This window comes from Dendrobium catenatum, unplaced genomic scaffold (genome assembly GCF_001605985.2).
Source record: "Dendrobium catenatum unplaced genomic scaffold, ASM160598v2 fragScaff_scaffold_220, whole genome shotgun sequence".
In the NCBI taxonomy this organism is placed as follows: Eukaryota; Viridiplantae; Streptophyta; class Magnoliopsida; order Asparagales; family Orchidaceae; genus Dendrobium; species Dendrobium catenatum.
This window is the reverse complement of record NW_021318682.1, coordinates 122,529-144,743: the sequence shown is the minus strand read 5'-3', so window position 1 is coordinate 144,743 and position 22,215 is coordinate 122,529. Positions and strand designations below refer to the sequence as shown.

Here is a 22,215-nt window from a genome sequence, read left to right as displayed (position 1 = left end):
AAAAAAGAACTCAATACATTATTGTTAATGCTGTTCAAATGAGCTGTAAATTATTTAGAGGGCCTCATGGATGAAATGAATGTAAAAAAATTGCTCAACCATACTTGGAGCAAGAGCATTTATGAGAAAACACAAATAACCCAACAATCCTTACTCTTATACATACAACCCATATTGGAGAAAATATCTTAAATTTTCTTTGAATCCTAATGGGGTACAACAACCTATTAGTATTTAGTAATCTCATGGGGTGCTAGGCAATTAGAACCTGACTTGATTAGGGCGAATTGTTGTGGTCTACTGGTCTATCAAAGCTGAGAAATGTAAATACAAAAGATCGAAGTGGCAACACATTGGAATTCGAGATTTATTTCGTCTACCAAATATTTTGTTATTTTCTATCTTCTAGCATGATTTAAACACCATACCACGACGGATATACAGATAATAATAAATAAGTGGAGACGACATCAAAGGCCAATGCATGAGTGACGGTAATGCAAATGTGGGGCACATAGTCGCATTATTGACGAGGTAAATTGATTTGAGCTGAACTTACTTGATGATGGACGTGATAGTAAATGAATTCGAATGAAGTTTATCTAATGAGGCGAATTCTAAAATCATTCAAAATAAATCTTTTGAGATATTCTAAAATTTTTAAAATTATTTTATATTTAGTTTACTTCATCAAATACCTTAACGCTCAAAATTCAGATTTTTTTAACATTTAACCCTAATAATCAAATATGAATAATTTACTTTCATTTCATTACTAAATTTAAACCGATTCATAATTAACTCTCTAATTAAAAAAAAAAAACCCAAACAAAGTTCACCTTATCCAAAATTCTGCTATAAATGGAAAAACGGAAATATATTTTGTTTTCAAAATCTGCCCGGTAAAGCAGCGCCGGGTAGCACGTCACTTTCATATATCCGTTGAGCTGCAACTCATAGGCCTTACCACGTCTTAAATATTTAATGGCGTCACTACCACTCTCCAACAACCGGAACCATTGGACTTATCCATCTTTCTCATTAATACCCACCGTATATTCCTAATTCGATTTAAGCTCATCGTCATTTAGGAAAATTCAGAACTTTGATTCCACAAGCAACAGAGCAAGCAAGCTTCTAGGGGTGTAAATGCAAATGGCATCTTTCCTTTTGCCTTTTTGTTTGTTAAAGCGTATTAAAAGAAGCTAAGAACTTACATAACGCCGTGGGTTCCACTTGCAGAATTTTGAATTTTTGTCTTTTGAAGCAAACCCTAGAGTAGTTTTCCTTCCAAGGTAGCGCTTTTCTCCATCTGCACATGCCCAACGGGCGATTCAAATTGGAATAAGAGTTTATTGTCTGTTCGTGCGGAGGCACAGAGCTAATTCTTTGCATAATCTACGTTTTGCACACTTCCTTTCCGTCTCCCTGTTTTCCATCACTCCCTCGTTCTCTGAAATCTCTATCTTCTTGAGTTTAGTGCACCGGGTTCCGATTTGCGAGGCTTTTGCGGTTTCAATGGAGTTTTCTTGGGATCGCAGATGAGGGGGCTGGATTTCTTTTATCAGTGAGCTCCGTGTCGACGATCTTTAGAGCAAGTTTGAGATTTGGACTTCAAAATGATGCTTTTTGCAGAGGCGATGGGGTCTGCGAGCGCTCGGAGCTCGCTGGAGGTGATGCTGGACGCAATCAGAAGGAAGGATGAACAGCAGAAGGATCTGCCTCCGGCATTACCAACACGGCCGACCTCGAGAGGCCGTCTGCCATCTTCTAGGAAGTCGTTTCCTGTTAATATCGCTCTTAAAAGTAACGGACAGGAGATCAATCTGGGCTTGTCTGAGAGAAGAGCGGAAGTGAAGGAGGAGAGTTTTCAAAAAGGCGGGATCTTTGGATGCGTGGAGAAGGTTCCAGATATTAGGATGCCGGGCCTAGAGAGCTATGGGGAAAGGCCGGAAGTAGATGACCCTGTGGACCACAAATGCACATCCTCCTCGTTGGCCATTAACCTGGGTGGCCAACTCAAGTCCGCTGAAGCTATTGATTATTTCTTAAACAAGGTAGTCAAGCTCATAAAAATCTTGCTAACTTTTCTTCGTTTGTTTTTTTCCCACATAAAATTATATATCTTGATATCCTTCGGTTTGCAGAAGTAATAAAATTGATAACAGTTTTCTGGAGTTTATGTATGGTTCTTGTTAAGTCTTCCAATTTCTAGTGTTTCTAGTGAATCGGAGCAATCAATGCAATGCACAATGTAGAATTCAATGGTAACAATGCTTTTTCTGAGTGCCTGAGCAAGTTTTACATTTGGAGGGCCAAAGGAATCTAACTTAATTCATTTGAAATGGTTCTCATCGGAATCAAATTATAACCCAATTTTTCCCAATTCCATGATTGTTCTTGTGATGAATGCTAAATTTATGCTCTTTAATAAGTAGCTCAAACATATTTTAATTTTTTATTTAACAAGATAACAGCTAATTTCAACAAAATTTAACCTGAATATCATGTTTCCTTATTAATACTAGAGATTTTGAGGTCATTTAATTTATTTTTAATATCATTCCATCTTCAAAATATAGAAGACATACACCCATATTGAACTTATTTTGGTATCTTGATTAGTTGTTCCTTTGGGTCATCCTACATCAAATTAGTTGTTCCTTTGGGAGCATACCTTAATAGAGATGTAACTTCATACTGAATAACAGCCTTGGCTCCTTGCTTTAGATTTACAAAACTTTTCGGTATATGTCTTGCTGATGGAGGAACATACCACTCTCTCAAGATTTGCTCAAATTCCTACCAAGTAATTTGATCCTCTTCTCTTCCTTTGAATTTTTCTAGATGTTGTCCCCCACTACCTTTCTGCTTCACCTTCTAACATAAAGATTGCTATGGACATACGTCAGCTCTCAAGACATCTCATTCCATTCAAAATTTTCTCAATCATGATAATCCAATCTTCTGCATTTCTGGCATCAACTCCATCTTTAAACAATGATGTTTTTAGACTCTAGAAAGCTTTAGATGCTTATCCAATTCTGCTCCCACAAGGTTACCTGCCTTAGCATTTGCACTACTACGAGGAGTGGTAGGAGTGACTGGCGTAATAATAGGTAGAACCCTAGGTATTGCAGATCCTACCATAGATTGCATCCTTTCCATCATCTGCATCATCATACTCATCATCAGCTCCTTGACATTACATTAGCAGCATCATCATGCTCTTGAAAATGTTGCATTAAATTCCTTGACATTACATTAGCAACATCAACTCCTACTGGTGCATGGTCTACACTTGGTGCACTGCCTTCTACTGGTGCAACATTTTCAGGATCCTCAGTTATCCTATCAGGCTGAGATGACTAACCATCATTCCCTTCAAATATTCTTTCAGCCATTATATCTGCAATGTATTACATTAATAATTATGACATTTATATAATCATGTACTCCTATTTAAATGTTATTTTCATATGCTTAAATACAAACCGGATAAAGTTAGAGTTATTACAAACATAGAAACACTACACTCTCCTAGGCTTTATAATAATTCCATCAAATTCAATTTTATTCTCTTAGACAATTCATTTTGCTTATGCTTGCATAATTAAATCATCGTTACCTTAAATCTTTGCTCTGATACTACTTTTCTAACACCCCATAATACCCCATAATAGTACTGTAGAGTGTAACAAGCATAAACATAACATTTTTATCATTAAACATCTAATACTTTTTATTCATTTGAAAAGTGATATAAAATATTAATTGATATTTCAATTACATCAATAGAAGCATCTAATAACCTAAAATTTATCAAAATAATACTTACAGAGTCACTAATACAATTTTAAAATAATACATCACTGAACTATTTACTTATCTCAAATGTAGACTTTACAAACAAAGATAAATACTAGCATAAAATATGAAATAACTTGTAGATTAATCTACAACTATTTGTTCCTTGATCTTTCCTGTAATAACAGTCAGTAGGAAAGATACTAGTGAGCTATGAGTCTCAATAAGCTTTGTAAATTAATTAACAGTTATAATATAATAATTATAATAAATCAAAATATTGAAATCATTATTTAATAAACTTACCCTTACTTGTAAAACATCATAAAATCATAATTAACATTAGTCTTTACTTATTCTGAAGTTTACACTAAATATCAATTTTAGTCTATAAAAGATTTATCTATTCGTTTATAACAATATTTAATGGAGTATAGGTAAACCTGACATTATTGCCATTGAATTACATAGAAGTCCATTTTATCTCTTTAGGGGTCTCTTTTGCCCCACCTACTATGCAGGTATAATATTTTCTAGGGCCTCTTTTCCTCCACTTATAATATAGTCTCATGCATGAGAACCTTTGTCCTAACTACACATGTAAGTTATACATCTTTTATAGCCAAACTTTACTTTAAATTGATATTCACTACACTTCCCATATTCAGAGTTCTTACTTTTCACATATAATCATAATGCTATTTTTATTATGCCATTTGTATAAAGAAATGGGTATGCTATATGCTAAGAACAAAACTTCATTCTAAAATATTGTCAACTATAACAATCTTTAAATACTCATAGTATAAAAGTTTGAAATATTTTGGAATAGTGTAAAGTGTAATATGAGTATTTAAATATTTTTATAGTTGGAAATATTTTGGAATGGAGTTTTATTCTTAACATATGACAAATATAATATTATGATTGCATGTGAAAACTAAGAATTATGAATATGGAAGTGTAATGAATATCAATTTAAATTAAAATTTGCTTATAAGTTGAGGTAGGACAAAATGATTCCCATGTATGAGACTATATTATAAGTGGGGCAAAAATGACCTTAAAGAATATTATGCATGCATAGCAGGTGGGGCAAAAGGGACTCATAACTAGACAAAAGGGATATCTATATAATTCAATGAAGATAATATCATGTTTATCTGGGCTACATTGAATATTGTTATGAAAGTGTAGTCAAATTTTTTACAGAATAAAATTTTTATTTAGTGTAAACTTCAGAAGAAGTAAAGATTAATGTTAATTATGATTTTATAATGTTTACAAAGGTAAGTTTATTCATTGATGATTTCAATGTTTTGATTTATTACAATTATTATATTTTAACTATTAATTAATTTTCAAAGCTTATTGAGCCTCATAGCTCACCAATAACTTTCTTACTAGCTGTTATTATAGGAAAGAATAAGGAACAAATCATTGCAAATTAATCTGCAAGTTATTTTATATTTGATGCTAGTATTTATTTTTATTTGTAAAGTCTACATTTGATGTTTGTAATCAATTCAGTGATATAGTACTTTGAAATTATATTAGTGGCTCTATAAGTATTGCTTTGATAAAACTTTAGGTTATTAGATGCTTCTGTTGATGTAATGGAAATATTAATTGATATTTTATATCACTTTCCAAATGAATGAAAAGTATTAGATGTTTAATGATAAAAATGTTATGTTTATGCTTGTTACATTCTACAGTACTGTTAAGCCGTACTGTGAGGATGTTACAAGAAGGATGTTGACACGAGTGAGGATGAGTAGGCGCGGAAGCACATTTGATGTTAATTATAATGAAGACACTCTAAATGACGGAAGTGAGGAGACGCTTGAATTTGGAGTCTTAAGTCATAATTAGCTTATTTTGGACTTCTTATTTATATTTAATAATTTTTCTTAGACGGATTGTTATTATTAAGTGCTTGTTTGACTTTTTATGATGATACTGTGGCACTTTTGGTTTACTTTCAAATGGTTTATTCGGAGGAAATGAAGCTCAACTTCTTATGATTTTACTTATTTATTAATTCATAAGAATGATTACTCAAAATATATATTTTTCATTTTTTAATTTATTTAATGATTTGTCTTACGCCTTCAAATGCATTGAGGCTTATGTCTCACCTCACGAAAAAAATCCTTATGTCCGGGTTACACCATTAAAAGAGAAGCATAATATTAAGTTAAGTGTTGTAGAGATGAGGATGCTTAGGAATGAGTGGCTTTACTCTTAAAGACAGGATACAAAATGGAAATATATGTGAAAAGGTTGGAGTAGCTCCAGTGGAAGATAAGATTAGAGAGAGTTGCCTTAGATGGTTTGGTCACATAAAACGGCGGCCTTTTGATAACTAGATTCGGAAAGTAGATGTATTATATTTGATTTGTGTTAAGAAATGTAGAGGTAGACCTAAAAAGGCTTGGTTAGAAAATATTAGAATTGACCTTACTTTATTAGATTTAGATGAGAATTTGAGCCTTAAGAATACACAATGGAGAAAAAGGATTCACATAGCTCACCCCACATAGTGGGATAAAGGCTTGTTGTTGTTGTTGTAATAAACTAACTCTTGTAATGTAGTTAATCAGGCTTATTATTTCAACTTATTTATTTGATTTCACATATCAACTGAATGTTTGACTATTGGAGTTTCCATCAAGCTTGGTTTGGTGATTTTGATTCTTCTTTATAATTTAGTTTTAAGCGATCGGTCCTTGGCATTTCAAAAAAGCTTATCCTATTTATTGCAGAAACTTCGAGTTTGGTGTTGGATTCCAGCGGGGAAATGGGAATGTGGGAAAATTCAGTCAGCTTCAGTGAATGATGCTCATGTTTTGATGTCCACTGGCAATGTGAGTATATTGCATGATGTTATGTATTCTAGTGATGTACAGTGATGAACCCTGGTCTTAAAGCTTGACACAATTTTGCTGATAGATTTTGAGGTTGCCTTTTGAAAATATCTGGCCAGCAAATCCAGAGGTCCAGGATAATGAGAATGATCTGGCACTGTTTAGTTATATAAATGAACCTTCATTTCTTCATAATCTTAAGTGCAGATATTCTCAGGATAAGATCTATGTGAGTTACTATTAAAAAAATTATTCTTTTACTAACTTACCAGTATTTTTCTTCTGATGCACAGAAATTCATTTGCGTGTTGCATTTTTCAGAGCAAAGCAGGTCCTGTTTTAGTTGCGATCAATCCTTTTAAAGACTTGTCACTACAGGCAAATAATTCTGTTGGAGAAAATCCACACGTATTTGCAGTGGTAGATCAGGCTTTAAATGAAATTTTGAGAGGTATAAAACAATTATTTTTAGTGATATGCATCTATGGTGCGAACTTCATTCTTGCTTCAAAAGTCATAATAGTGTTAGCTGATGGGTTTTTGCAGGTGGGAAAAATCAGTCCATCATTATAAGGTAATTAGTTTTGTTTTCTTAGTTAACTTTTGGTTTGTCCTTTCTTTTCATGGTAATTGTTATCAGTTATAATTGATGATTGTGAAGATAAATTGTGCAGTGGTGAAAGTTGCTCAGGGAAAACCGAAACAGCAAAACTTGCTATGCAACGTTTAGTTGCCATTGGGAGTGGTGATGTTATTGATTTTGAGGTTCTGAAGGAGAATGTGATTCTAGAATCCTTTGGGAATGCAAAAACACTGAAAAATGGCAATTCTAGTCGATTTGTGAGTTAAAAAACCTATATAACTTCATTTGCTTTGAAATATGTGAAGTTTGAATGCCAACAAAGTATGTTATCTTTTCTCCCCGATATGTTGCAGGGCAAAGTTAATGAAATATATTTTAGTGAAGCTGGAAAAATATGTGGTGCTAGGATCAAAACTTGTAAGTGTTTTTCTTATTAGTTTATGCTGATATCCGTTAGATATAGTCATTTAATATTTGGAGATCCTGACCTAAATTTCTGTCATGTTCCCACACAAACTTTCCGTTAAGAAGTTCTACTTGAAAAGGTACTATTGTGATCTTCTAGTTAAGCCTACATGCTGTGTTATGCCAAAATATAAGAATGTTGTCTTTATGAACAGTCGAGGGTTGTTGAAAGAGCTGTAGGGGAAAGATCATTCCATATTTTCTATCAATTATGTGCAGGAGCTCCTCCTTGTCTTAAAGGTGAGTATCTTATTATTTGTTTTTCTTAGTTGATTGTTTAAGTGATATGGCTATGAATTTGCAGCATCTTTAAAATGATTTAGGCTTCATTTGGGACGGCTTTCTTCTTGCTTTTTAAAACAACTTTCTAGTAAAAAAGTTCTTGAATTTAAAATTTTTGCACTAGAAAGTTATTTTAAAAAGCAGTAAGAAAGTTGTCCCAAACTAAGCCTTAGTTCTCATATTCTTGCATTTCAGGAGGGAAGAAGTGTGCCACATCTGTTGCTATAACTCTAATTTTTTGTGCTTAAACATTTCGATCATGCACCTTTTATCATTTCACTTGAGTAATATCTGATAAAATTTGCCGGTTCTGGATATAGTAAACTATCATTTTCTTTTACAAGATTATCTAATACAATTGCTTTTTTTTTTTGTTGAAGTTTCTATTTCATGGTCAGCATACGCTAACTTGGACAATTTTGAGTGGGATTTATCACAAATAAATCATCCTCATGCATAAATTTATTTTATGTTTCATTATACGTTAAAATAAATTCATAATGCTAGCATGGTAGATCAGGCTCTATGGCAAAAACTTCCAAGTGATTTCCAAGCAAACTTGTATCACATTTGGTCACATCATGTTCTATGGTTTCTATTATTAAAGCCACTTCTTTTGGCTTGTTTAATTAACCAAAATTTTTAGTGGTTTCCTAAATTCCCATTTTTGTAAATGAGAATTTGATTAGATAAGATTAGAGAGAGTTGCCTTAGATGGTTTGGGCATGTAAAACGGCGGCCTTCCGATGACCATGTTAGAAGAGTAGATGCATTAGATTTGGCCTATGTTAAGAAAGGTAGAGGTAGACCTAAAAAAATTTGGTTAAGAAATATTAGAAATGACATTTCTTTATTAGATTTAAATAAGAATTTGATTCTTAGCAGGACACAATGGAGAAAAATGATTCATGCAGCCGAGCCCACGTAGTAGGATAAAGGCTTGATTTTGTTGTTGTTGCCTAAATTCCTATTTTTCTGCTTAAAATTCGATGTTTTAAAACCTGCAAGGTTGTGTTTTCCTAGTTACACTTTATTTGAAATAAAAAAATTAACCTGCAAGGTTTTGCTTTTCTAGTTACGCTTTATTTGAAATAAAAAAAATTAAAGACAGGCTACGCAACTACTAAGACGTCCCAATTTCTACATGCAGAGAAGTTGAACCTTAAAGCGGCAAATGAATATGAGTTCTTGAAGCAAAGCAGATGCTTGACAATAGAAAACATCGATGATTCCCGCAAATTTCAATTATTGATGGTGATATTAGAGTCCTCAGCTGTTGCATTAACTCTTTTGCTGCTTTCCATGGTTTCTTATTGAGATATTCTGATTATCATTTTACCTACTTTACTTGCTTTTCTTGTCTAGGAAGCTTTAGATACTGTTCATATCACTAAAGATGATCAAGACAGTTTATTTTCAATGCTCGCAGCAGTGTTGTGGTTGGGTAACATTTGTTTTTCAACAATCACCAGTAAGAACCAGGTGGAAGTTAATCTCGACGAAGGTAAACGCGAAGAATTGTTTATGCTTATTATCTTATTTGGTTTAGAAGTCATGAATTTCTAACTATTGATTATCAACTTTTTTGTATGACTATAAATCTATTGGATGGAGGCAAAATTTTTAATTGGAGTAGGTTTATAAAGAAAATGAGTAAAAGGAGCATAATATGAAATATAATTTAAATAGGAGCAAATAACGTGATTTAAAATAACATTTTCTTAGAAAATAGAAATCAATTTTACGTTTTCTGAATTTCTGAAAATGCAAGTCAATTTTACATTTTAGAAAACGTAAAATATGGTTTCTAAAGAAAATAAAAATTTAAATAATGTTTTTCCTTAAAAATATAAATGTTTATTATGTTTTAAAAAAATAAATAAATTTTATTTTTTTTATTTACACTGTTTTTCTTATTTTTTTTAATTATAACTTATTAGTAAATTTAGATAAATTTAATGTTACTTATTTATTAAATATATTTTAATTATTAAAATTTATATTAAAAAGAAATTAAATATATTTAATTAAAATTAATGAATAAAAAATAAATTTAATCAAACAATAATTTAATTATAATAAAAATATTTTGTATGAATTTTTAGTTTAATATTATTTACTATTATGTATTAAAATTTTAACTTATTTATTATTGCAATCAAGCAGTTTGACGAGACGAATCCAACAAACATTTTAGCCAAAAGGCTGTCATTGTTGTACCTTATGATTATGATCATATGTGAATTCAATGGTAGATTATGATCAAATGTTCTTTACATCGTGCTGTGTCAACTCATTTGAACCGATGGACAGCTCCATACTACTTCCGGATGACCTTGGGTGGTTGGGTTTTGATCAGACAACATTGTAAATTTAGCCAAACACATTAAATTTTCTAAGAGCATTTTGTTGACAAAACACAAATTTTCTAAGAGTTGCATAACATGCTCATTCGATTAGAACTGCATGGGTTCCTGCATCAGAAATGGGCATTATGGAAAATGCATAGAAGAGTCCAAACGCCTTTTAGTTTTGGCTGTCGCCACTTTAATTAAAATTTATCCTATCTACCTTTGGCTGCCCAGACCTGGAACTCATTAATAAAAGCTGAAGTTTTCCCTCAAAGCTATTGACAGTTAGGTTTATAAATGCTTATAAAACTTATATTTTCATTCCTGATTGACTGAAACCTAACAGTAAACTTAGGTTTCGTTTGGAACGGCTTTTTTATTGTTTCATTAAGCAGTTTTTTAGGAACTGATCATAAAAAACTGCTTTATGATACAGTAAGAAAGCCGTTCCAAATGAAGCCTTAGTCAGTAGATCATCCTCTGCATTTACTGAGCAGATTAACAGATTACTATAATTAGAGCATTGTTTTAGATTAACTAAATATTAGAAGTTCTTAAGGATTCTCCTTCTGATGTATATTTGCAGATTTTTTTAATATTTTACATGTATGTGTGACATTCATTTTACTGCTAAATTCATACAGCTGTAGCTAATGCGGCAAATTTACTGGGTTGTGAAGTTGATGCATTAGTTTTAGCATTATCAACTCAAACAACTCAATCCGGAAACGATAATATAGTTCAGAAGCTAACGTTATCTCAGGTTTCTAATTTGTTCTTGAACTCTCTTATTCTGCCCGCAAAACTTCTGAAGTGCTCATGTAGATTTGTTCCCTTTCCTGCAGGCAATTGAAACTAGAGATGCATTGGCAAAATCAATTTATGCTACTCTGTTTGACTGGGTTGTTGTGCAGATCAACAAATACCTTCAAGCTGGAAAGACTTATAGTGGAAGCTCCATAACTATCTTAGATACATGTGGCTTCGAGGTTTCTCATGTAAGAATGTTGTAAGATACTGTACTATACATTTTTATCAGACCTTATATGGCTAAACTTCTTTATTGCAGAAGAATGGATTTGATCAATTTAGCAGAAACTATGCTAGTGAAAGGATGCAGCAGCACTTCATTAACCATCTTCTTAAACATGAACAGGAGGTAAAATTCTTTTATCATTTCAAAAACCTTTGTATTTCTTGTCGCTTATAGCTACTTGGTTACAGTTGGCATTGTTTTCCCAACTAGCATCACAGGTCTTACCCGTCCAGTAACTGATTTTGGTGTCATCTTTTCAGCTGAAGAAACTGATTTTTTTTTTCATTTTATCATATCATAAGTTACTCTTAGAACCAAGGAATCTAGCTTTCTTTTCTTTGCAAATTTATTATCTCATTTTGCCGCTTTGGCTGATTAAATGCTTCTTTATTAGCTTTTTCAAGGAAAATTCAACTTTTTTTTGGCAGTACAGCTTCAAAACTTGAGATTTTTGGTTTTATGATGATATTTCTATCCTTATATAATGCATTATTTTGGTGGCTGTAAAATGCTCTTTACATTCATTTCTGCCTTATAAGATTAAATATTGCTTTTAACTTTGCATTCATGAAACTTCAATTATTTTTACCTCCCTTTCTTGAAGGAGTATACTCTCGATGGAGTTGACTGGCGCAACCTTGACTTTCCAGACAATGTTGACTGTCTAAATCTCTTTGATAAGGTATTAGAACGCTGCCTCCTTTAGTATCAACACTTGGCTTCTTGTTCTTTTAGACAGTTGATATGAAAGTTATCAATCTTTTCATGAGGTGATTATGTTGGATGATGTTTTCTAGTTTTTTTTTTTTTTTTATAAGTAGGGCCTGCAGTTTTGATGCAACTTCTTATTACCTTTTGAGTAATTTTGATTCTAGACACTTATTTTGTGCAATATATATCCTGACAAACAGCAAGAAATCGGAGCTTCCTTATCTCTGAGTGATTCTAGACACTTATTTTCTGCAATATACATCTTGACAAACAGCAAGAAATGGAGCTTCCTTATCTCTGAGAAGTCATCCAAAGCTTATGCAGTGTCTCATGGTGGTTTTGCAATAAAACCCTCCTCGGTCACTGATCTTTGTTCTTAAATATAATTTTTATGCTCTTATTCTCAGTTATTACTTATTAATTCATCTGTTTTTCTCGCTTTGAAGGGTATCTATATTTGAAGGAAATCAGTCTATATTTTTTAAAACTTTCATATCCTCAATGAGGTAGGAAATCTGCTAGATTTGAGTATTGTTAATGTACTTATTTAGGTTGGAGTAGTGTCTAATATTATTTATAGATGTCTCTATCAATGTAGGGAATAGTGGGGGAATTTATGGGAATATTGAAGTTAAAATTAGTGCAGCAAGAATTGAGCATGTGATGTAAAATTTTATTGGATGCAAAATTAATAATCATCAATTATCCTAGAAATCAAATAATAATTTGATGTGCTATGTTAAGGTATTTTTGAGATATTATAAAATAGAATAGGTATATAGATGGGGAAAACGTTTATTGATTAATGCCAAGGGGTTGTGGATACTTGACAATGTTATCGATATTAGCATCTCAGTATTCAAGAGAATCATTCAAGAGAAATTGATTTGCTATGTGTGTATTATTGCTAAATAATAAAGAAGTTGGTGGAAGCTAAGTTGAGTGTGGCAACATCAAGGTTGCGAAAGCCGGACAATGAATCGGAAGACGGAGAGGTTCATGGTTCGACCGGTCGAAGTGGGGTCGAATTGGATGATGTAATAAATAATAATATTATTAAAAAAAAATAAAAATTAACATACTAATATGGTAGTCTAACCTTAAACATCTTTACAACATATTGATTATTTTAGTAAATGAACATCATCATTTTTCGAGGATGACAAATAGTTAATACAAAAATAAAAATAAATTGACTTCAAAGCTATATCTATTTTGAGATTTTAGGACTGTCATTTGGTTATTTTCTTATTATGTTTCTGAATTGTTTTTGACTGTTAATTTATTATGAGGTTTGTAGATTTGGAAGATGCAAATGTAGAGATCCATTTTAATTTTTAACAAACTCCCAAATGTAGAGATCCAACACCAGATGTTTTTAACATCTGGACTAACAGAGAATATCAATGTGAAGATGTTTAACCCCTCCTTTCAATATAACGATGTTTAACTTTCTCAACATAAAGCCAAAGATTTTAGAAGAATCTAAAACTTAAATCCTATGGCAATAGAAGAAGAAGAAGAAGCAAAGATGATGTCCGAGACGAACAGGATATAGTCTTTTCCAAGTTCCCATGTACAAATGTTTGTTTTGACACCAAGTTTCCTGATTCCATATTATGTTTTGCAACTACAACAAGATTTGAGGAGCACACCTACTGCGAGAACGAGAGAGAGCACGACTACATGATCTGAGGAGCACAGGTACTGCGAGAAGGAGAGAGAAGAACGTGTGTTCGTGTCTGGAGAGGAAGCTACGCGCGAACGAGAGACGAGGGCTCACGGTGGACAAATCGCACTTTTAACTCCATGTTTCGACCCTTAGATCAGCGATCAACGATCCAAATAATCATCCTTTCGAATCGGGCGGTTCATTTAAATATGGGCGATTCATCGGTTATATGGTTGAACCGCCAGTTTTTCCTGGTTCGTTGCTAAAATGGTATGATATTATTCCATATTGGTTTGCCAACCGATTCACGATTGAATTGGCCAGTCCAGTCCGATTTTTAAAACCATGGGAAACATTTAAAATTTTAAGATGAACGAGTGCTAAAAAAAGAATAGTGTGTGAACTAAGTATATTATAGAAAATTTTTTGTGATTTCTATTGAAGATAAAAGAAAATTGACTTAGATTATTTGGACATGTAGAATACTGAATAAAAGATTCATTATGATTGGCAGATATAATTTATATGAAATAATTGGAAAGGAATAAGATGGATCATGAATAACTTACTAAACACTCAAAAAGAAGATCATATAGAGTTCAAACCTTATGCAATAGTCCGCAAGAATGTTTAAAACAGGAGGATGCATATAACTGACAAGAGTTAGGATAATGCTAATGACGATGATAATAATAATAACGTTAAAAAACAACCACTCAGCAACAATTACTTCAAATATCAACGAAGTGGTGTGATAGGAAGTACTTGAGTTTGGAAGTAACCCCATGGGTAATACTTGAGTTTGCTGAGATCGGAGTTCAGTTTGATTGTAAGTTTGCTGAGCTCGGAGTTCATATGGTCTCCGATTTAATTTTTGAAGTTTCAAACTTAATTCCCTATATTTTATTTCTAGATTCTCTGTTTTTTTTTTTTTTTTTTTTTTTTTTTTTTTTTTTTTTTTTGGGGGGGGCCCGGCCCCCCCCCCCCCCCCTTGCCCCCCCTTCGCTCCGCCCATGGGTTCCGCCCTCCCCCTAGGCCGGCGGCAGTACACTTGAACCGATTCAGCCGGCCTAACATGGTGTTAGGTCTCTAGGAATAATTAAGTGAAATATAAAAATATTATGTCTGAAAATTTACAATTGTGAACTTAGAATGGATGCTACTATCTTTTCTTGATAATAATCACCTGAATTATTCTTAAAAATCTCCCATGTACATGTGCTATATGGCAATAAACTTTTAGGCACTTAAAATAGCACTTCAGGTTTTAATGAGTAATGATACAGTTTATGTGAGAGAGAGAGAGAGCTTGTACGATCCAAGTATATTTTGGTGCTTTGTTTTCCGGTATAGGAACATTGTTTGCAATTTAATCTATAATTTATCTTGCGTTGCACCAAGCATAATGCTAGGATGTCATACTTGTCTGAATATCTCATATGATCGGATGGTGCTCTTTTGCTATTATTTTACTGAATATTGGAATATTATTTCTCCCAAGAACGGGCTAAGCATTCTACTTTTTCTCCATGCTTTTTTCCTTCTTTTATTATGAGCTTTCACTTGAAGGCCTTTATATTCATGTGCATTTTACATGCTTGATAACATTAATGTTTTTATATATGATATATCTATTTATTATACTAACTGCAAAATCCTTTGCTATTTTTAGCTACTCTTTTCAACTCTATATCATGAATGAACGGTTTTTTGTGTATTCCTGTATCTTTTATTATTATTATTTTATTTCAATTGTGCATTCTTGGTAACGGCTCTATTTGGTGCACTGCAGCCCCAAGGGATTTTATCTTTGTTAGATGAAGAATCAGCTTGCTCCAAGGCAACCGATTTCACCCTTTTAAACAAACTTAAAGATCAATTTCTTGGCAATCCTTGTTTCAAGGGAGAAAGTAGTTCTTTCAGAATCTGCCATTATGCAGGAGAGGTATTACATCCGCAAGTGCATTAAATAGGCTTTGATATATTTTTAATAAGGTCGTTTTAGTCTTCAAGGGATAACTGCAATTTTTCTATACCGAGAACAATCCAGTTGTTTTGGGTGATATCTGCAATTTTGCTATTTTCTTATTTAAATCAAATAGGGTTATGAAGTTACAAGCAAGTTAAATGGATGCAGCCTTATATATGCAATTATTATTCAAGGTTTCAATCTTTGCTTGGACAATTAATACGAGGCGAACATTAACATAATGATCAAGTGACGCTTGAGAGTTTTAGGCTTCATTTGGGACGACTTTCTTACTACTTAAAGCAGCTTTTTAGTACAAAAGTTTTAATTTTTGTACTAAAAAGCTACTTCATAAAGCAGTATGAAAGCCGTCCCAAATGAAGTCTTAGTGATCAGAAAGTCAATGTTCCTGAATGCTTTGCACTTTTCAAATGTTCTGATTTCTTATAAATAAAAAATTTAATGCTATAAACACGTGACTGTTTTTGGAGCCACTAATGCTTTAGCATATTTCTTGGTCTCCTAGGCAATTTATATGCTTATTGTACTAGACAGTATTTTGCGATATAAAACTATTTTCAGAAGTTTATACTATCAGGACGATAATCTTATGCGTTTTTTTTTTTCCTGTAGTTTTTTATTTTTCTTTGCAGTGCAAAATTCTGTAAGCTGTAATTTGATTTCATTATATATATGACCAAATGGATTTTCCTTATCAGGTTTTGTATAATATAAGTGGCTTCTTGAAGAATAATAGAGAGATAGTTCATGAAGATTCTATTAAAAAACTGCTTTTATCATGCGGAAATCGACTTCCCCGGGTGCTTGGCTCCTTGGGTAGTTTATCTTCTTCAATGCAGGGTGCTGTTACAAAATTAAAGGTAAATCCTTTCCTGTAATTGAATACTTAATTATTAGACTGTCTTTATTCTTTCTTTTATCTCTCAATGAACTTTTCTTTAGGATTACTTTTATCATCTATGTAATAAAACTAATGCAAACTGCTTAGTAAGTAAAAGTTTACTTTAAATTTCTGTTATAGATGAAGGAAATGAGCGTCTTTTTAATATTAATTTGTTAGGGTACAGAATATTTCAAGGGAAGTTGGCAAAGGATTGGTTAATTTGCTTTGAAATGTATTTGCTGAACTATTCTAGAAGCTTGCCTTTTTTCTGTGTAGTTACAACTGGCTTATTACCTTGTACTTTGCATGAAAAACAATATGACTTCGCTTAGTACTTGTGAGATACTTGGTAGTTCCTCATGAAAATTTTTACTACTTTAGTTTGTTGAAATTGGTGGTTTTTGTATAGAGAGGCAGTGTTATTGTTCATCGGATTTCACAGGATGGAGGTTTTTATGTAGTTTTGAATTCTTTACTGATTCTTTGACTGCATATTGTCTGGTAAAGCATGGCTTATGCATGCCCGGATACTTTACCCACTAGCACTCTTTGGAGAGAGTCGCCTTAGATGATTTGGTCACATTAAACGGAGGCCTTCCGATGACCCGGGTAGTAAAGTTGAGGTATTAGATTTGACTTATATTAAGAAAGGTAGAGGTAGACCTAAAAAGACTTGGTTAGAAAATATTAGAAATGATATTTCTTTATTAGATTTAAATGATAATTTGATTTTTAACAGGACACAATGGCGAAAAAGGATTCATGTAGCCGACTACACGTAGTGGGATAAAAGCTTGATGTTGTTGTTGTTGTTGTTGCACTCTTTGGCTGCTTACTAAAGTCTTTGGTCCATAACTTTTGGTTTTTGCTATTGATTCTCTCCATTATTTAGATGGAAGACAACTATTGTTTTTCAGATGTTGTTGTTGTTCACTATCTCTTTGGAGAAACTAAGACCTATATTATGTCCATTTGACATGGAGTGAATTCCACTTTTTTTTTTTTCACCAAATCTCGTGCAATGCTTTTAATGCTGTGTCTTTTTCTAGGATCAACTTTCAGAGTTGATACAACTGCTGGAGAACACCAACCCACACTTCATAAGCTGTATTAATCCAAACAGTAAACAACTTGCTGGAATTTATGAAGAAGATTTTGTCATTCGACAGCTGAGAAGCTTCAGCTTACTTGAAGTTGCCAGGATAACAAGGTCAGGCTATCCTACAAGAATGACCCATCAACAGTTTGTTGAAAGGTAGTTAAAATTCCGAAAGTTTTCCAAGTTTCAATTGTGTTTCTTTTATATATGCATATAACATGTTAGTCCTCTCAGGTATAACTTTCTGCTTATGGAAAATACACCGGTAATGGATTCACTTAGTACTTTAGTTGCAGTTCTGCAGCAATACAGTGTTCTTCCTTGCATGTATCAAGTTGGATATACAAAAATATTTTTCCGCAGTGGACAGGCAATTTCCCTACTTCGATTTAGTCTTCTGCTGTTTCTTTGTGGCCACATTTTTTTTGTGCATAGCTTCACATTATCTGATCAAATTTATGCTTTCTGTATGATTAAAATACTTCTAAGCCATAATCAATCATATTGGATGAGTTTTGCTTGTAATTATACATATTTTTCCTTGAAAGAAATGTACTAGCAGAGTTTGATAATATAGATATTTGTCACCATGATAACCAGGTTTGATCTATGGATCTATATTTGATGTGTCGTTTAACACTAGTGCTCATGGCCCTTTAATCTAGTGGTGTCAATTTCGGGTCACGGGTCGGGTTCGGGTCGAACCCTAAACTGACCTAGCACTATTCGGGTCAACCCAACCCGTTTTTGCAAACGGATCAATTTTCCAGACTTGAACCCGACCCACTTCGGATTCGGGTTAACCCGACACGACCCGAATGACCCGGTGCCAACAAAAAAATGCTAGTTTTCGGGTCCAATTTCGGGTCAATTTTGGGTCGAAGGGTCAACCCGAACCCGACTCGATTTTTGAAATGGGTCGAATTGTTAAACCCGAACCCGACCCGTTTCGGGTTTGGGTTGACCGTAACCCGAAATTTTCGGGGCGGTCAAGTCGGGTTTTTGGGTCGTGTGAAATATTGGCACCTCTACTTTAATCCATGTGGTACTTGATCATTACTTTTTCCAGTAAAACTGCTTAGTTTCTTAATGAATTTGTTTTGATTAACAACACCATTGAAGGTAGTGGTTTATACTTAAATTTTATTTTAATTAAACCTAAACTGGTGCTTTTATATTTTGTTTTAATAGTTATGTTGCTCTTCTTCCTATTTGCTTGAATCAATACTTCAAATTGCCTCATTATCTTACGTGTGGTATCTTGAAATATTTATAGCTTGCAATACTAGAAACTGCTAGAGCCTGTAAATTGCAAGGAATCTTGTGTGCTCAGAAATATTTCCGTGGTGCTCGAGCTCGTCGCAGTTTTAATGATATTAAGAGTGGAGTTACAACACTGCAATCATGTAAGAAAAAAACTCAGCTTTTGCATAATTAGTTCTTCCTTTTATGCTTGTATAGACTTTAGTCTCATCATACACTATTGCTGTTTTAAACCTTTTTATGAGGTTTCCTGGAAATATTAATTAAAATTTGGACATTTATGCTTTCTTTTTGTGAAAAAGGTATACGAGCTAAAAGAGCAAGAAATGAGTTTCACTATTTAGCAAGGCGGCATAGAGCTGCTGTTCTTATACAAAAGCATGTTAAGCGGTGGGTTGCTCAGAAAGCTTTTGCCAAACAACAAAAGCTTATAATGCTTTTGCAATCAGGTAGCTTTTGGTAACCTTGTAAAAAGCGTTTGGTTTCTCTTTTCTAATTGCATTAATTGATTGCGCCTTGATTCTTTTTTTTTTTTTATTTAAGTCATACGTGGTTGGTTGGCAAGAAAGCATTTCAATATTAGCAGAAGCTTGGAAATGACAAAGTGCAATGATTTAAATCTTGAGACTGATCTAAGCAAGAATCTCCATGAATTTGAGGTAATTTATCTCTTTTTTTTTTTTTTTTTGAAAGTTGAAAATGTTCTTAATTTCTTACACTGCCATCATCAATGAAAAGCTCAATAGCATCACTATTAGGGGTGTGAGATTGAATAGTTTGGTTTGTTGAATTGTTGGTGATGAAACCAAGAATCCAAAGAACTTAGTTACCCAAGTATCCAAATTATTGACTTTTTTTTTCATTTATTGTTTATAATCAATCTGACCAAACTAATCGGTTTCCTGTAAGCCTATTAATTTTGCAAATTTTATTTTATTTTGCTTTATTTATTTTAAATTGTCTTTTTTAATTCGGTTTCCTGCGAGTTAGTGATTAATTGAGTCTGAATAGATTGTTTGAAGCAGAAGTTAGTGATTAATACTTTTAAATTTCTGTATACCCAGCAAAATCCTCCTCCAGTTGAGCATTCAGTTATGGTAGAACTTGAGAGCCGGGTTCTGAAAGCGGAAGCAGAGCTGAGACATAAGGAAGAGGAAAATTCCTGTCTGAGGCAACAACTTCAGCAATATGAGATGAGATGGTCAGATTATGATGCAAAAATGAAGTCCTTGGAGGATCTGTGGCAAAAACAGATGACTTCATTGCAGGTTTTATTTTATTTTTTTGAATTAGGATTGTTTAAGTTCAATTATATTTTTTTCAGTAAATTGTCTGCTAAACTTTGAGCACTATTTACTAAAATAATGTCAATCACACTTAATTTAAATTCTTCTATTATTTAGAAATACATCTCTGTGAAGATAGTGGTATGGTTTCATTTGCTAAATTTGACTATTCTGGGTGCAGATGAGTTTGGCTGCTGCAAAGAGGAGTCTTGCTACCAATGATGTGGCTAGCCTGGCTGGAAGGCCTGATTTATCACCAAGCTATCCATATTTCGACTCTGAAGATGCCATGTCTTTTGAGACTTATACAACTGAAGGAACACCTGCGAAACGATCCCGTGCATCTGGTGTGGCACTAACTAAAACTCCTGAAGGTGTAAGGAATACAATCAGTCACTTATTCAAGGAGTTTGAAGAGAGGAGACAGATATTTGAGGATGATGCAGGTTTCCTTGTTGAGGTGAAGTCAGGATTGTCGGTCTCCAACATAAATCCTGATGAGGAGCTCAGCAAACTGAAAGTTCAGTTTGTTTCTTGGAAGAAAAATTACAGGGTTCGATTGCGTGAAGCAAAGGCTGCGCTTAAGAAGCTTGGAAATCCTGAAACGCCACAAACACGAAGGAAATGGTGGGGCAATTGGAGCTTAAAATGATTGTTGTAGAATTTTCCTCCTAGTTTGGTGAGGTTTCTTTTATGAGATTAATTATTCTGTGTGGAGGCCGAATGCCGTCAGGAGACCAACCAGAATGTGCCACGTTACCCCTTGCTCGATACCGTGGCTCGGTACTGCTCAATACCATGACTCGGTATTGCTGACGTGTTGCATTCTAATTGGTCTCCGGATGACGTTCTATGTCCGGTCTCTGTACAGAATAATTTCTCCTTTCATGAAAGTACCTCCTGGAAGTAGCTGCGGAAGCTTGTGTGGGAAGTTGACAGGAATTTGCATTCATCATAGAAATAAAATTTTCTTTCATATGCAGTGATAGGTCCTTGTGTTGTTTAAGATTTTGTTGCTATGGAGATCAGTTATATAAGCGTGCCTATGGAATCCCACTAGTTGAGTTGTAAGTATGAGATAGGAATTAGGATGTATTTAATGCAATTGTAGTCTCAAATTTATGTTAAAAAAAATGTTAGGTGAGGCAAAATTGTTTGTCATTCCCTAGTATGACCTGTGCAAATGTAGAGAAGTATTGATCTTTGAGTGAGTAATATATGCATATATATAAAGATCTTACATGTTTCATGCATCTGTCAATGTTAATAATTTCTTTATGAATGTTTTTGTTTGAAATGTCCATTATTGTTTTGTTTCTAGAAAGCAACATCTATGATGATAAGCTTCAGAAGCAGATAGCAGAATTTTAGGGGTAGGCTAAAATGTTCATCTTGAGATAATTTACAGAAGAAAATAGATGTTACATCACTAATCCTGTTCTACCTATGCAACACATCTATACATGCTCTCAAAATTCAGTCATTTGATCGCTAAATAATCAAAAGAAAAAAAAAAAAAAAACCAGTAACTGCTTCAGTAAAACTGTAAAAACATGATCTATAAAAGAGGGAAAACCTCATAACTTTTATGTTATGTACAGGATTAGTGCTAGTGTTCTGTATAGCCTAAATTGACAATGAACTGGTAATAGTTTAGGATTCCTTTGGAGCAGCTTTCTTAATGCTTTCTAAGGCAGTTTTTAGTACATAAATTTTTAATTCAAAAAATTTTGTACAACAAAATTATTTTAAAAAACAGTAAAAGAGCTATCCCAAATAAAACTTTAAACTTAGGGAGTGCAGTTTTGTGCATAGGTTTAATTCTGTGAGGTGTAATGCAATTCTGTAAACTCTCGAGGAGCTTAATTCTGCCCTTTCTTCTTCCTTCAACATAAGATGACTGTTTTTATCCTAACA

At 33.3% G+C, this 22,215-nt stretch overlaps 1 protein-coding gene across 1 annotated transcript; it reads left to right on the top strand.

The window, feature by feature from the left end:
• The first annotated feature begins 1,077 nt into the window (after nucleotides 1-1,077).
• LOC110099775 (myosin-3) lies at nucleotides 1,078-21,544 on the top strand. Its single transcript, XM_020827038.2, has 24 exons — nucleotides 1,078-2,057; nucleotides 6,576-6,677; nucleotides 6,763-6,906; nucleotides 6,999-7,128; nucleotides 7,224-7,251; nucleotides 7,352-7,517; nucleotides 7,614-7,677; nucleotides 7,792-7,805; nucleotides 7,881-7,965; nucleotides 9,158-9,261; nucleotides 9,373-9,511; nucleotides 11,003-11,121; nucleotides 11,204-11,356; nucleotides 11,428-11,517; nucleotides 11,999-12,076; nucleotides 15,570-15,722; nucleotides 16,466-16,627; nucleotides 17,700-17,905; nucleotides 17,984-18,119; nucleotides 19,026-19,155; nucleotides 19,315-19,461; nucleotides 19,556-19,671; nucleotides 20,077-20,280; nucleotides 20,480-21,544. The coding sequence occupies exons 1-24, from the start codon at nucleotides 1,620-1,622 to the stop codon at nucleotides 20,948-20,950; spliced, it is 3,579 nt and encodes a 1,192-aa protein (XP_020682697.2). The 5' UTR covers nucleotides 1,078-1,619; the 3' UTR covers nucleotides 20,951-21,544.
• The last annotated feature ends 671 nt before the right edge of the window (nucleotides 21,545-22,215 follow it).

Excerpts from the sequence above, each read along its gene's own strand:
- LOC110099775 (XM_020827038.2), top strand. The coding sequence starts at position 1,620 with ATGATGCTTTTTGCAGAGGCGATGGGGTCTGCGAGCGCTCGGAGCTCG. Across the intron at positions 7,518-7,613 it reads ATGGCAATTCTAGTCGATTT|GGCAAAGTTAATGAAATATA; the intron begins GTGAGTTAAAAA and ends GATATGTTGCAG. Across the intron at positions 9,512-11,002 it reads GGAAGTTAATCTCGACGAAG|CTGTAGCTAATGCGGCAAAT; the intron begins GTAAACGCGAAG and ends AAATTCATACAG.